General features: G+C 41.7%; 1 protein-coding gene across 4 annotated transcripts in view; it reads right to left on the bottom strand.

The window, feature by feature from the left end:
* PIGL (phosphatidylinositol glycan anchor biosynthesis class L) overlaps positions 1-15,785 on the bottom strand; it is a 109,615-nt gene that overhangs the window by 14,301 nt on the left and 79,529 nt on the right. For all 4 annotated transcript variants that reach the window (XM_081270958.1, XM_081270959.1, XM_081270960.1 and 1 more), the window contains exon 4: positions 2,627-2,694. In XM_081270958.1, coding sequence (XP_081127084.1) covers positions 2,627-2,694 — 68 coding nt within the window. The remainder of the gene's footprint in view (positions 1-2,626; positions 2,695-15,785) is intronic.

The raw sequence follows: 15,785 nt of genomic DNA, 5'->3' as shown, positions 1-15,785 counted from the left end.
GAAAGTGATTACCTCAGATTCTTCAAAAATTTTCTCTTGTAATTGTGACCTGAGTATAGTAGGAGAATATTTTAAAATACATTAAATATTTAAAATATTCATTGACATTTCTTTCCTAATATTTCCTTTCTCTTTTCTGACCTCCCCTACCCCCAGAAGGGATAGGATGAACCAACAGCAGTAATTTCCAAATTGTTTTCTGTTTTGTTGTATTGAAAGCTTAGGGACAGAAGAGAGAGTGGGTAATTTTCTGATTCAACACACATACACACTTATTAGTATCAGACTTGAGAGACAGTTGAAAAGCCTATGGAACTGACTCCCTGGCAGAGATAGAACCAGAATCCAGGAATCCTGGTTCTCCACTCAGTCTTCTGGCAGAAACACGTCAAAGCAAATCCACCTTAAGCAGTAGAAAAGCCTGAAAAAGGCCCTGGGATCCTGAGAAGGAGGTGATTTGCTCTGCATCCCGGACAGAGCTCGGGGATATCCAAGGGAAGAGGTAAAACTGAAGTGTACACAACCTGGGAATTGCACTTGTGGCTCTTACGGCCATAGGGACAGGGTCAAGGAGGGGCCTCAGGTGGGAGGGAAGCCAGAAAGAGACTGAGAGGTAGCCAGAAAGGTCAGAGAGAAGGGAAGACCAGCTAGTGCCAGGTAAGTCAAAGCAGCATTTTGATGAGTGACAGGAGGAGCCAAATGTCACAGAAAGGCCCAGACAAGTGAACACACTAACATGGATCTGGTGAATTTAGCAGGCAGGTGACTACGGAGAAAACAGTTTTCAAAGATGGTAGGTGTGTCCACAAATTGTTTTATCTGAAGCACAGTGACTTCCACTAGTGCAGGGAGAAGACCTGCACTGGTGTTGAGAGCCTGCAGTACTCCAGCCACTTAAGGAAAATGGTCCTGGGAATTTCTGTCAGCAGAAAGTTGTCCCTCTGGGTTCTCTGTCTGGAATGAGCCTTCCCTGCTTTTCCCACTTCAGTGGTGACTATACCAGGGTTAGAACCAGTCAAGTCAACCTCAAGTGCCCAGGCAACCCTGACTGCTAAAGTGCTCTTGATTTGTTTGCAGGAGACCTAATCTGATCCTTTCTCTGGTACAATCTGTATACTTGGTGAGAAGTCACAAGGCTCAGTGTGCACCTGGAGTGAGAATGGAGACATTATTCCAGTTTCCAAGCAACTTGCATGCATACCAGTCTTGGAAGCCCAAGGTTCAGGGTAACCACATGGTTAGAAAGACCATTTCTGCGTTGCCTATTTTTCCATGTATCTTTAAAAAAATTGCATCTCTGGCTATAATGGAGGGATGGGTCTTTCCTGAATCTGAATGGACCTAATGCATTGAACAACACATTTTTATAGTTGTGGCCTCTGGGTGGGACAGGAAGAGAATAGTCTTTACAGGAGGGAGAGCAGTCTGGCCTCCCCTGATTCCTTAGAATCCCTTGATTCCAAAGAATCAGGGAGAGCTGTCTGCAAAGAATATATGAACAAAAATTTCTGGCATCTTCCGCTACATGATGTATGATTTAAGGAAAAGCTTGAGGGTCCTAATGTAGATTTGTTTTGACATGTTTCCGCCAGAAGACTGAGTGGAGGACCAGGATTCCTGGATTTTGGTTCTGTCTCTACCATTGTTGACTTGTAGCATTGGGCATACCGCTTCATTGCCTCGGTCAAATGAAACAGTTGGACTTAATGACTGTGAGGTCATTTTCAAGTTCAAATATTTCACTGCTCCAGACTGAGAATATTGAACACGTATAGAAGAAGGTTATAAAACAACTCTTTCATTTCTGGTTGTCCTTTTCCTTCCTCAGTATCTAAGACAAGACCACCACTCTGCTGATCTGGATCCTAGCAGAAGCACTTTACCATGGTCTGTGTTTGCATGATCCTAAGTCACTCTGTATCTTTGAGGTTCCATTTTGGTTTTATAGGATAAATGAAGACAAATATCAGTAAAATAGGGTAGCTTTGAAGGACAAAGGAGATTTACTATCAGATGTGGATATTCTCCTTTTACAAAGAAAGACTGGAGATAGTAGCAAAATCTGTAATGAAAGATGCCAAAAGAAGTGAGAGTGGATTGGGATTGTGGCTCAGCAGGAGAGCACTTGCCTAGCATGGGCGGGACCCAGGTTTGATCCTCAGCACCACATAAAAAATAAAGGCACTGTGTTGTGTCCATCTGCACCTAAATAAATAAATAAAGAAAGAAAGAAGTGAGAGGAAGAAGATGAAGCTGGGGGCACCTGACTCACAGGACTCATTCCTTGAAGTCCTGTTCATGTGGTTCAGAGGTTGCAAAATTGGCCCTGAAGCTTTCTCTGGTTGAAGTAAAGAGAGAAATAAAATCAATTATCCCATTTGCAGTATCCAGGAGATTTTTTAAAATTCATTTCTTTAGGAAGTAAACATTCCTACTGAGACTTATTAGAGATTTCTCATAAAGAGGACTTAGTGAGATATAGTGAGCAACACAACCAGTGATGGTGGTATAATTCAGTAGTATATTTCCTAGAGCTCAGATAACCAGGGATAAAGTGCTTTAGCAACTGAGATTCCTAAGCAAATGGACAAACCCTGTCCCACCTCCATCACCCAGTGAATCATACCTCACAGCTGTGTACAGAGCAATGTGATTGCTGTGACCACTGACTCCCCCTGCATCAAAAGTCACCACCTGTAGAGACAGACAGGGTTTTCACTCAAAACTGTCACAATGTTTCTTTTACTGCCTCAGCTTCCAAGTAGCTATTGCCATTCCCTTGGAAAGTAAAGGAGAGAGAAGAACGCTGGCATTTTTCAAATTCTGAGAATAACTGAACTGACTTCTAAGCATATCAATGATGTGTAACTATTGGTTTGGCTGATTATACCATGGAGACTATTTTTATGGGTTTTTACTGTTTACTGTGTACTCCTGGCCAGTGCAGCAGAGTAGAATTCACCATGACAGAAACTTGGATTTGAAATATCTTTTTGCTTTTCTGCTTAGTCATTTATGAGCATATTAGTTTTTCTGGTTGGCTCTTGTATGACCTTTGTTCAGGTAGACGCTGCCTGATTTATTTAGGTTCTTTTCCTTGTGCGATACTGCAGGTACAAAAGCCTCAAGAGGGCCAATGTCCACTTTGGGGTTGGGTTCATGGAAAAGGCTTTTCTTTTCATAGACTGTCTCTGTTTCCATTTTTATAGCTATGTCAACATCTCTTTATTAACTCCAAGTTCAGTCTAGGTTCTTACAATTCAATTCAGCACAGATGGATTAATAAGACCAAATGATATTTGAATAAGACAAGCCAAAGAGTAATCTGAATAATAAAATAAATATAGAAAACAGGACTAAGAAATAGAATGGTTGGTTAGGAGGTGATGGAAAGAGGCAGGCTCTTCCCAAGGAAAGGTGGCCATAGCATAGATGAAGGGACTTGGAACAGGACATAGAATAGTTTGAGAAGGGATTTACTCTTGCTCTTTTTTTTTTTTTTTCCTTTGCTTTTATTTTTAGAACTAGGGATTGAACCTAGGGTTCAATCCAGACCTTTTAAAAAATTTTTTATTTTGAGATAGGGTCTTGTTAAATTGCCCAGGCTGGCCTTGAATTTATTATCTTCCTGCTTCAGCTTCCCAAATTGCTGGGATTATAAGGGGCATGCTATTGAGCCTGGAGGTCTTTTTATTTTAATTATAAAACATGTTGATTGGCCCTCCTGAGATTCAGAATCTATTCTTTGGGACATTATGAATCTGAATTAGGTGAATTCAGAGTGATCTCAAGAGGGTTACCTGCTACCAGAGAGAAGGGTTCTGCCAGGGGTTCTACCCTCTTCATGAAATCTGTAAAGCTCTCTGATAGAGCCCATCTCTCCTTCCCTTTGTCTCAGGCCCTTATTGCAGTTTCCCTGGGAACAATTACTCTACATAGGAAGAGTTTACCTGGAGTGGGTCAATCAAAACTGAGCATTTGTATTAGAAGCATCTACTTCCACCTCTCCCAAACATCAGCCCAATCCCTGAACTGTCATTCTAAAATCTTAATCTTTTTTTTTTCTTTAAATTTTTTAGTTGTAGATGGACACAATACCTTTATTTTATTTATTTATGTGGTGCTGAGGATTGAACCCAGTGCCCCATGCATGCGAGGCAAGCACTCTACCACTCTGCCACAACCCCAGCCCAAATTTTAACCTTTTAAAAAAAGAAAAAAGGGCTGGGATTGTAGCTCAATTGGTAAAGTGTTTGCCTCACACGTGTGAGGTGCTGGGTTTGATCCTCAGCACCACATAAAAACAAATAAATGAATAAAGGTATTGTATCCATCCACAACTAAATTTTTAAAAAATTTTTTGTCTTCTTCCTTTTTAAAAATATGTTTTAGTTGTAGATGGATACAATACCTTTATTCATTTGTTTGTTTTTATGTGGTGCTGAGGATGGAACCCAGTGCCTCACACGTGCAAGGAAAGTGGTCTACCACTGAGCTATAGCCCCAGCCCCTAAAATCTTAACCTTTTAATGTAAAGCTCAGATCCCAGTTAAAGACAAGTTATCTTTAGAATGGTTATCAGTCTCTGAGGACTTGGTGTGAATGAGTGCTCTGGAGTAAGATTTCTTGCTAGGCTGAATAATCATCCCTCAAATATGTCCTAATCCCTGAAGCCTATAAATATTATCTCGTGGCAAAAGGGACTTTGAAAATGTAATTCAAGTTAAGGATTTTGCAATGGGGAGATGACCCTAGATTTGTTGGTGGGCCCAAATGTATATCAGTGGTCCTTATAAGAAGGACATAGAAGATAATCAAAGTCAGAGGAGAAGACCATGTGTTAAGAGAATCAGAAATTGGCATGATATGCTATGGAAGATGGGGTTGTAAGCCAACACATTAACTCTAGCTCAGTGAAACTGATTTTGGGAATTTTAACCTCCAGAATGGTAAAAAACAAAAATAAAACAACAACAACAACAAAACATTAGCACTGTTCTAAAAAATAATCTATTAAAATTAAAAACTTTAATTTCCAGTTCTGATCATGACTTTTCCATGTAACCCAACCAGGAGAGACTCAAGTCTAATCATCTCTGATACTAGTTATGCAAAGTTCCTTGGGAAAATCACAGAACTGTATTAATAGAAGTTATTTCATCTTGGAATGTCTTGACTTCCTCATGTGTAAAATTGGTTGAGGTACAGATAAAACAAAGCCACATGAAAGTGTTTTAAAAATGTACAGCAGACAGTGCTAGAGTGTATTAACTCTAAGTCTGTCACCATCAGATGGAGCTAGATTATTATCAGAAGGAATTCTGACAATTCTGCATGTAATCCCAGCTACTTGGGAGGCTAAAGAGGATGGCAAGCTAGAGACCAGTCAGGGCAACTTAGTGAGATCCTGACTCAAAATTTCAAAAAGGGCTGAGGGAATAGTTCAGTGGTAGAGTGTTTGCTTAGCATGCATGAGCTCCTGGGTTCAATAGCCAATGAAAAGTCATTCATGGTGGTGCATGCTTCTAATCCTAGCAGCTTGGGAGGCTGATTCAGGAGGATCTCGAGTTCAAAGCCAGCCTCAGCGCTTATCGAGGCCCTAAGTAACTTAGCAAGACCCTGTCTCTAAACAAAATATATAAAAAAAGGCTGGGGATATTGCTCAGTGGTTAAGCACCCCTGGGTTCAATCCCTAGTACCCTAAAACAAGTGAATAGAGAGAGAATTATGGGTATGGGGAGGAATGCTGGAGACCATTCCCTTGGCTAGGGGACTTGGGGCCATGTAGAATTCAGCACAATTGCTTTTATTTTTTGGTGCTGGGGATCAAACCCAAGACCTCAAGCATGTTAAGCACATGCTCTACTACTGAGCTACTTCTCCAGACCATGTTATTTTTGAAATTTTCCAAGGTATTTGTTTCTTCTTCATCCTATATCATCTTATACTCTCCCTCCTTCTTTATTTTTTTAAATTATTTTTTAGTTGTAGATGGACACAATGCCTTTATTTTGTTTATTTATTTTTATGTGGTACTGAGGATTCAACCCAGTGCTTCACATGGGCCAGGCAAGTGCTCTACCACCGAGCTACAACCCCAGCCCTCCCGCCTCCTTTCTATTGCAAACTGGGCTGAGCTGATTGTATCCATATCCCTGGACTTTTGTAGATTTTTACATGACAATATTTTTTTTATTGTTGGTTGTTCAAAACATTACATAGTTCTTGACATATCATATTTCACACTTTGATTCAAGTGGGTTATGAACTCCCGTTTTTACCCGGTATACAGATTGCAGAATCACATCAGTTACACTTCCATTGATTTACATATTGCTATACTAGTGCCTGTTGTATTCTGCTGACTTTCCCATCCTCTACTATCCCCCCTCCCCTCCCCTCCCCTCTTCTCTCTCTACCCCCTCTACTGTAATTCATTTCTCCCCCTTGTATTATTTTTCCCTTTCCCCTCACTTCCTCTTGTATGTAATTTTGTATAACCCTGAGGGTCTCCTTCCATTTCCACGCAATTTCCCTTCTCTCTCCCTTTCCTTCCCACCTCTCATCCCTGTTTAATGTTAATCTTCTTCTCATGCTCTTCGTCCCTACTCTGTTCTTAGTTACTATCCTTATATCAAAGAAGACATTTGGCATTTGTTTTTTAGGGATTGCCTAGCTTCACTTAGCATAATCTGCTCTAATGCCATCCATTTCCCTCCAAATTCTATGATTTTGTCATTTTTTAATGCAGAGTAATACTCCATTGTGTATAAATGCCACATTTCTTTTTTATCCATTCGTCTATTGAAGGGCATCTAGGTTGGTTCCACAGTCTTGCTATTGTGAATCGTGCTGCTATGAACATCGATGTAGCAGTGTCCTTGTAGTATGCTCTTTTTAGGTCTTTAGGGAATAGACGGAGAATGGGAATAGCTGGGTCAAATGGTGGTTCCATTCCCAGCTTTCCAAGAAATCTCCATACTGCTTTCCAAATTGGCGGCACAAATTTGCAGTCCCACCAACAATGAACAAGTGTACCCTTTTCCCCACATCCTCGCCAGCACTTGTTGTTGTTGGACTTCATAATGGCTGCCAATCTTACTGGAGTGAGATGGTATCTTAGGGTGGTTTTGATTTGCATTTCTGATTGCTAGCGATAGTGAGCATTTTTTCATGTACTTGTTGATTGATTGTATGTCCTCCTCTTAGAAGTGTCTGTTCAGGTCCTTGGCCCATTTGTTGATTGGGTTATTTATCTTATTGTCTAATTTTTTGAGTTCTTTGTATACTCTGGATATTAGGGCTCTATCTGAAGTGTGAGGAGTAAAGATTTGTTCCCAGGATGTAGGCTCCCTATTTACCTCTCTTATTGTTTCTTTTGCTGAGAAAAAAACTTTTTAGTTTGAGTAAGTCCCATTTGTTGATTCTAGTTATTAACTCTTGTGCTATGGGTGTCCTATTGAGGAATTTGGAGCCCGACCCCACAGTATGTAGATCATAGCCAACTTTTTCTTCTATCAAACGCTGTGTCTCTGATTTGATATCAAGCTCCTTGATCCATTTTGAGTTAACTTTTGTGCATGGCGAGAGAAAGGGATTCAGTTTCATTTTGTTGCATATGGATTTCCAGTTTTCCCAGCACCATTTGTTGAAGATGCTATCCTTCCTTCATTGCATGCTTTTAGCCCCTTTATCAAATATAAGATAGTTGTAGTTTTGTGGATTGGTTTCTGTGTCCTCTATTCTGTACCATTGGTCCACCTGCCTGTTTTGGTACCAGTACCATGCTGTTTTTGTCACTATTGCTCTGTAGTATAGTTTGAAGTCTGGTATCGCTATACCGCCTGATTCACACTTCCTGCTTAGCATTGTTTTTGCTATTCTGGGTCTTTTATTTTTCCATATGAATTTCATGATTGCTTTCTCTATTTCTACAAGAAATGCCATTGGGATTTTGATTGGCATTGCATTAAACCTATAGAGAACTTTTGGTAATATCGCCATTTTGATGATGTTAGTTCTGCCTATCCATGAAGAGGGTATATTTTTCCATCTTCTAAGATCTTCTTCTATTTCTCTCTTTAGAGTTCTGTAGTTTTCATTGTATAAGTATTTCACCTCTTTTGTTAGGTTGATTCCCAAGTATTTTATTTTATTTTTGAGGATATTGTGAATGGAGTGGTTGTCCTTATTTCCATTTCAGAGGATTTGTCGCTGATATACAGGAATGCCTTTGATTTATGCGTGTTGATTTTATATCCTGCCACTTTGCTGAATTCATTTATTAGCTCTAATAGTTTCTTTGTAGACCCTTTTGGGTCTGCTAGGTATAGAATCATGTCATCTGCAAATAGTGATAATTTAAGTTCTTCTTTTCCTATTTTTATGCCTTTAATTTCTTTTGTCTCTCTAATTGCTCTGGCCAGTGTTTTGAGAACTATGTTGAACAGAAGTGGTGAGAGAGGGCATCCCTGTCTTGTTCCAGATTTTAGAGGGAATGCCTTCAATTTTTCTCCATTCAGAATGATGCTAGCCTGAGGCTTAGCACAGATTGCTTTTACAATGTTGAGGTATGATCCTGTTATCCCTAATTTTTCTAGAGTTTTGAACATAAAGGGATGCTGTACTTTGTCGAATGCTTTTTCCGCATCTATCGAGATGATCATATGGTTCTTATTTTTAAGTCTATTGATGTGGTGAATAACATTTATTGATTTCCGTATATTGAACCAGCCTTGCATCCCAGGGATGAATCCTCCTTGATCATGGTGCACAATTTTTTTGATATGTTTTTGAATCCGATTCGCCAGAATTTTATTGAGGATTTTTGCATCTAGGTTCATTAGAGATATTGGTCTGTAGTTTTCTTTCTTTGAAGTGTCTTTGTCTGGTTTAGGAATCAGGGTGATGTTGGCCTCGTAGAATGAATTTGGAAGTTCTCCCTCTTTTTCTATTTCCTGAAATAGCTTGAAAAGTATTGGTATTAGTTCCTCTTTAAAGGTTTTGTAAAACTCTGCTGTATACCCATCCGGTCCTGGGCTTTTCTTAGTTGGTAGTCTTTTGATGGTTTCTTCTATTTCCTCAATTGATATTGGTCTGTTTAGGTTGTCTATATCCTCCTGACTCAATCTGGGCAGATCATATGACTTAAGAAATTTATCGATGCCTTCACTATCTTCTATTTTATTGGAGTATAAGGATTCAAAATAATTTCTGATTATCTTCTGTATTTCTGAAGTGTCTGTTGTGATATTGCCTTTTTCATCCCGTATGCTAGTAATTTGAGTTCTCTCTCTTCTTCTCTTGATTTGATTATATTTATTTTTTCAAAGAACCAACTTTTAGTTTTGTCAATTTTTTCAATTGTTTCTTTTGTTTCGATTTCATTAATTTCAGCTCTGATTTTAATTATTTCTTGCCTTCTACTTCTTTTGCTGTTGTTTTGCTCTTCTTTTTCTAGGATTTTGAGATGAAGTATGAGATCATTTATTTGTTGGTTTTTTCTTTTTTTAAGGAATGAACTCCAAGCAATGAATTTTCCTCTTAGAACTGCTTTCAGTGTGTCCCATAGATTCTGATATGTTGTGTCTGTGTTTTCATTTATCTCTAAGAATTTTTTAATTTCCTCCTTGATGTCTTTTATAACCCATTGATCATTCAGTAACCTATTGTTCATTCTCCAAGTGATGCATGATTTTTCCTTCCTTCTTTTATCGTTCATTTTCAGTTTCATTCCATTATGATCAGATAAGATGCATGGTATTATCTCTACTCCTTTATATTGTCTAAGAGTTGCCCTGTGACATAATATATGATCTACTTTTGAGAAGGATCCATGTGCTGCTGAGAAAAAAGTGTAACTGCTTGATGTTGGGTGGTATATTCTATATATGTCAATTAAGTCTAGGTTATTAATTGTGTTATTGAGTTCTATAGTTTCCTTATTCAACTTTTGTTTGGAAGATCTGTCCAGTGGTGAGAGAGGTGTGTTGAAGTCTCCCATGATTATTGTATGGTGGTCTATTAGACTCTTGAACTTGAGAAGAGTTTGCTTGATGAACATAGCTGCACCATTGTTTGGGGCATATATATTTATGATTGTTATGTCTTGTTGGTGTATGGTTCCCTTGAGCAGTATGTAGTGTTGCTCTTTATCCCTTTTGATTAACTTTGGTTTGAAATCTATTTTATTTGATATGAGTATGGACACTCCTGCTTGTTTCCGAATTCCATATGAGTGATATGATTTTTCCCAACCTTTCACCTTCAGTCTATGTATGTCTTTTCCTATCAAATGTGTCTACTGTAGGCAGCATATTGTTGGGTCTTGTTTTGTGATCCATTCTACTAGCCTGTGTCTCTTAATTGGTGAGTTTACACCATTAACATTTAGGGTTATTATTGAGATATGGGTTGTTCTTCCAGCCATATTTGTTTATTTATGTTACTAAACATGGTTTGTTTTCCTCTTTGATTATTTTTCCCCCCCTTTACTGTCCTACCTCCCACTGTTGGTTTTCATTGTTATTTTCCATTTCCTCTTCTTGTAATGTTTTGCTGAGGATGTTTTGAAGAGATGGTTTTCTAGCTGCAAATTGTTTTAACTTTTGTTTATCATGGAAGGTTTTAATTTCATCTTCCATCCTGAAGCTTAATTTCGCTGGATACACGATTCTTGGTTGGAACTCATTTTCTTTCAGTGTTTGAAATATGTTATTCCAGGATCTTCTAGCTTTCAAAATCTGTGTTGAGAGATCAGCTGTTATCCTGATTGGTTTACCCCTAAATGTAATCTGCTTCCTTTCTCTTGTAGCTTTTAAAATTCTCTCCTTATTCTGTATGTTGGGCATCTTCATTATAATGTGTCTAGGTGTGGCTCTCTTATGGTTTTGCACATTCGGTGTCCTGTAGGCTTCTAGGATTTGGGATTCTGTCTCATTCTTCAAGTCTGGGAAGTTTTCTCATATTATTTCATTGAATAGATTGGTCATTCCTTTGGTTTGGACCTCTATACCTTCCTGTATCCCAATGACTCTTAAGTTTGGTCTCTTTATGTTATCCCATATTTCTTGGATGTTCTGCTCATGGTTGCTTAACAGTCTTGCTGAGCTGTCTATGTTCTTTTCAAGTTGAAATACTTTGTCTTCATTGTCTGATGTTCTATCTTCTAAGTATTCTACTCTGCTGGTAGTATTCTCAATTGAGTTTTTAAGTTGGTTTATTGCTTCCTGCATTTCTAGGATTTCTGTTTGTTTGTTTTTTATAAACTCTATCTCCCTGTATGGTTGATCTTTTGCTTCTTGGATTTGTTTATGTAATTCACTGTCAAAGTGATCTTTCATTGTCTGATTTTGCTATCTAATGTCTTCCTTGAGTCTCCAGATCATCTGAAGCATGTATATCCTGAATTCTTTATCTGACATTCCATCTGCTGCAGCTATTACCTCTTCTAAAGTTGAGTTGACCTGCATTGCTTGTGGTCCTTTCTTTCCTTGTCTTTTCATACTGCTCGTGTTTCTTTCTGCTTGGTGAAACTGTTGTGTTTTTGAAATTTTCCCCCTATATATTTATATTGCTCTTGTATAGTTGAAAAGTCTCCCTTGCAGGGGCGGGCGGGCTCCTCCTCCAATTGGGGTGATCTGTCTACCACGCAGGTGGGCTGCTGGGTTTGTTCTGCCGGTCGGTTGCAGGTCTGCCTACCTTTCAGGCGCGGGCGGCGGCTCTGCTCTGCCCCTCCTCCAATTGGTGTGACGTGTCTACCACGCCCACGGACCCCTGGGGCTGCTGGGTTTGTTCTGCTCGGTTGCAGGTCTGCCTACCTTTCAGGCGCGGGCGGCGGCTCTGCTCTGCCCTTACTCCAATTGGGGTGATGTGTCTACCACGCTGGCGGGTCGCTGGGCCTGTTCCGGGCGCGGGAGGCGGCTCTGCTCTACCCCTACTCCAATTGGGGTGACGTGACTACCGTGCCGGCGGGCCGCTGGGCCTATTCAGGGTGCGGGCGGTGGCTCTGCTCTGCCTCTACTCCAATTGGGGTGATGTGACTACCACGCTGGTGGGCCGCTGGGCCTGTTCCGGGCGTGGGCGGCGGCTCTGCTCTGCCCCTACTCCAATTGAGGTGACGTGTCTACCATGCCGGCAGGCCGCTGGGCCTGTTCCTCCAGTCGGTCGCAGGTCTGCCTACCTTGCGGGCACGGGCGGCAGCTCTGCTCTGCCCCTACTCCAAAAGGGGTGACGTGTCTGCCGCGCTGGCAGGCCGCTGGGCCTGTTCCGCCGGTCGGTCACAGGCCTGCCTACCTTGCGGGCGCGGGTGGCGGCTCTGCTCTGCCCCTACTCCAATTGGGGTGTCGTGACTACCACGCCGGCAGGTCACTAGGCCTGCCATTTCTAACAGCTTTGGCTTTGGGAATTTGGCCATCATCTGGCTTACTCCTCACTGCTTTATTTCTGCTGCAACTTTGCTTTCCACCACTGCATCACACCACATGTTGGGACTGTAGAGATCACCTGTCTGACTTCCCATCTTGCCTTGCTTTAATTTGTAATTCTCGGCAAACTTAATTACTGCCAGCTCTACTTCACCATGTTGGTTCACATGCATTATTTGTAAATAAAACGTGGCTGGCATTCATTTTTACATAGCATGCTGACAGTGACACTCTCTGTGTGCATAGGGAGCTATTCTTTCCATTTCCCTTTGCTTAACTATGTACTTTGCCTTGGTCATTTCCTCACAAGTTACTATTTGTTTGTTTCCTTGCTAATTTGCACAGACCTTTCCCCTACTGCACCTCCCCATCTCTGCTCTTCCAATGAACCTGAAGAAAAACCTGAATGAGCACTCTGACTTCACATGCTTTTAATGATCTCTTTGTATCCCCAATTCTATACCTCCTACAGATGAAAATACAACACTCCCAGTACCTTTGCTATAGATAACAGTTCAACATGCAGGTCACAGGGTAATGTTTTCCTAAGTTGCTTTTCAAAAACTGGCAGGTTTTTTTTTTTTTTTAGCTCAAAGCAGCTGAAACCCCTGTCTCTTTCATTTGAGCCTGTATAAGCGTCCCATGGGCAAGCTATTGATGTCAAAAGGCTAAAAACTCCACCCTCAGATTATGCTACTGTGGCCATTTTCTGAACTACCCAAAGTGCTATGTAGATTGCCTATGCACACAGACAACTGAATCCTTCTCCTCAAATTACCTTTAATTGACTTTCTTGTCACATTAATGCCCCTAAACCTCAGGGAGGTGGTTTTGAGGCTGCGGTCTCTCCCTACCAACCTTGGCCATCTTATGAATAAACTCTCTTTTGAGCAACTTGCAGATTCAGGGAAAATCACACTGTGAGGAAGGCATGACAGGACTGGTTTTGTAACACACAAACCACTGCCTGGACCCCCGGAAGACTCTCTTTCACCCCTTCATCTTGGGGTCTAGGAAAGGAAAGAGTCTGCTCTTGAACATGTTTTCACTTTGGCCATTTCTTCAGAACTAAGACTGGTTTCTAGAGCAAGTTACTCTCTAACTAAAAGGTTGTCATTCCTCACCTCTCTTGCAGCTAAGAGTGACCTGCTCAAGCTGATGAGAAGGGAGCAGAAGGAATGTGAGGATGAGGGGATCAGCTTGCATGGAGCCAACCAAGCTGTGTGGCACTCTCTTTCCCTTTACCTCAAAAAACCTTCTGAAATTCAGCATCTGGGGCCAAGGAGAGACTCAGAGATGGAAATCAGCTCCAGAGAGCCTGGGGCAGAAAGACAGTGAGGTGACTGCACAGGTGCTATCCAGGTCAGCATTGAGCACCACCTCCACTTCTTTTACAGCAGAAAGAAGATCTATCCCTCTTTCTGTTTCTTCTGTTCTATGATTCTGGTATTTCTGCAGTAGGTGGGCAAATCTAATTGCAACTGAGGCCCCAGCTTCCACTTAAATCACTGCATGAACTCAGGCCAGACCCTTCCCTCCTCCAGGAAATATATATTCCTGTCTTATCAGGAGGCAGGGCCAAGAGTGTCATGTATATTTCTGTGGATCTGGTGCCTTCACTAGGCTCCCATCCAAACCCATTTCTAATAGACACAACATTTCACATTTGCTTTGAGGATCCAGTCCTGCCCCCCCACCCCCCACATCCACGCAGCTGAGAGAGAGTGATTACACTTTCTGACTTTGAGGAGATGGGACAAAAGGATCTCACAGTTGAGAAAGGATGGAGACCTGGGAATGTGTTGTGTGGCACTGTTTCCATGCCTGTGCCAATGATAACACACATTCTATAAACACAAGGCCAGGCTACACCAAGCAGGGTACACCTGCACCCATCCTGGGCAGACAGTAACATGGAACCCTGAAGCACCACCCTGACCAACCCTACCCAGCCTGGAAAACTATGCAGCACCTGCCAGAAAGGACTATGTGTAAGTTTCTCTCTAACCATTCACTGCACATTTGGGAAACTGAGGCCCAGTGTCAGACAGGGACTGGCCCAGAGAACAGGACAGAGGCAGACTCCAGAGGAAAAGGCAAGATCATGACTTCCTAGTTCAGGACTCATCCATCTCCCATAGGATTTCCTTTGGAAAAAGAACTTCCATGATCCTGGGGACACCTGCCTGCCTTTTCCATGTAACAATATTTCTTTTCAGCCTCTCAACAGGTGCAATCGTGTGGAGATCAGAGAGTAGGTCAGAGAAAATGGGGGCCCAGGAGGTGGAGGTAACATGGGAAAGGACAAAGATGCCAGGCATGGTGGTACATGACTACAATACCAGCAACTTGGGAGGCTAAGGAAGATCACAAGTTCAAAGTTAATCTCAGCAACACTGTGACAACCTGTCTCAAAATAAAACAGAAAAACAGGTTGGAGATGTGGCTTGGTGACTATGCACCCCTGGGATCACTCCCTGAGACAAAAAAAAAAAAAAGAAGAGGAGACTGGAGACCACACTTCTATGGAACAGGAGCAGCCCATCTCCAAGTACCTTGACTGGGCCCTGAGAATGGAAAGGGGAAAAGACCAGAATTTCATTGTTGGGGGGTCCCTAAGGTGCCCAGGGATGTGCTCACTCTCATCCCAAAGAGAACAAGGTGGGTGGCTCTGGGAGGTGAGGATATCCCCACTAAATACATTTCAACTCTCTTAAGATGCAGACAGAGAAAGAAGGCAGGAAGGAAAATGGCATTTTCAAAGTCACAAGGCAAGTGGCTAGGCCTGTTTTTAGCTCTACTCTATGTGACATCCCACCTGTTTCCATATTTTATCTCTACTTTTGTGCATTACAGAGATGTGACAACCTGGTTTCTCATTACAGCGATGTGACAACCTGGTTTCTAAGTGTTATCTCACATAGGCAGGGGAAGGCTTAGAGACATGAAGACTTGCCCAAGGTCACAAGAGAGGACAGGAAGAGGAGCTGGGTTTAAACCTAGCTGTGTCTCCTCAGAGCTGGGACCCTGGCTACACCCAGGCCTGGCATGTGATGTGGGGAACAGTGTTAGGGTTAGCTGTGTACACATATGGAAATGTCATGGAGTTGGAGGAGGGCCAACAGTAGCCCAGAGGGACAAATGTGGGTATACCTAGAAGAGGGGTCAAGTCAAGGGACCCTAAGACATGGCTATGTTGCTTTCAATCACACTCCCAGTGCCTCCTCTGGTGGTACTCCTCCAAGTGGTACTCCTCAAAGTAGCCCAAGGCCCACACCTGGTAACCCTGGGGAGGTACGTTCAGGAGAAACCATCATTGTGAGTAGTCCTGCAGAGCCCCACCACCTTCCCCCTCAGTAT

This window comes from Spermophilus citellus (assembly GCF_964194105.1).
Source record: "Spermophilus citellus genome assembly, chromosome: 17".
In the NCBI taxonomy this organism is placed as follows: domain Eukaryota; kingdom Metazoa; phylum Chordata; class Mammalia; order Rodentia; family Sciuridae; genus Spermophilus; species Spermophilus citellus.
The sequence above is the reverse complement of the archived record's forward strand: the minus strand, read 5'-3'. Positions and strand labels throughout refer to the sequence as shown.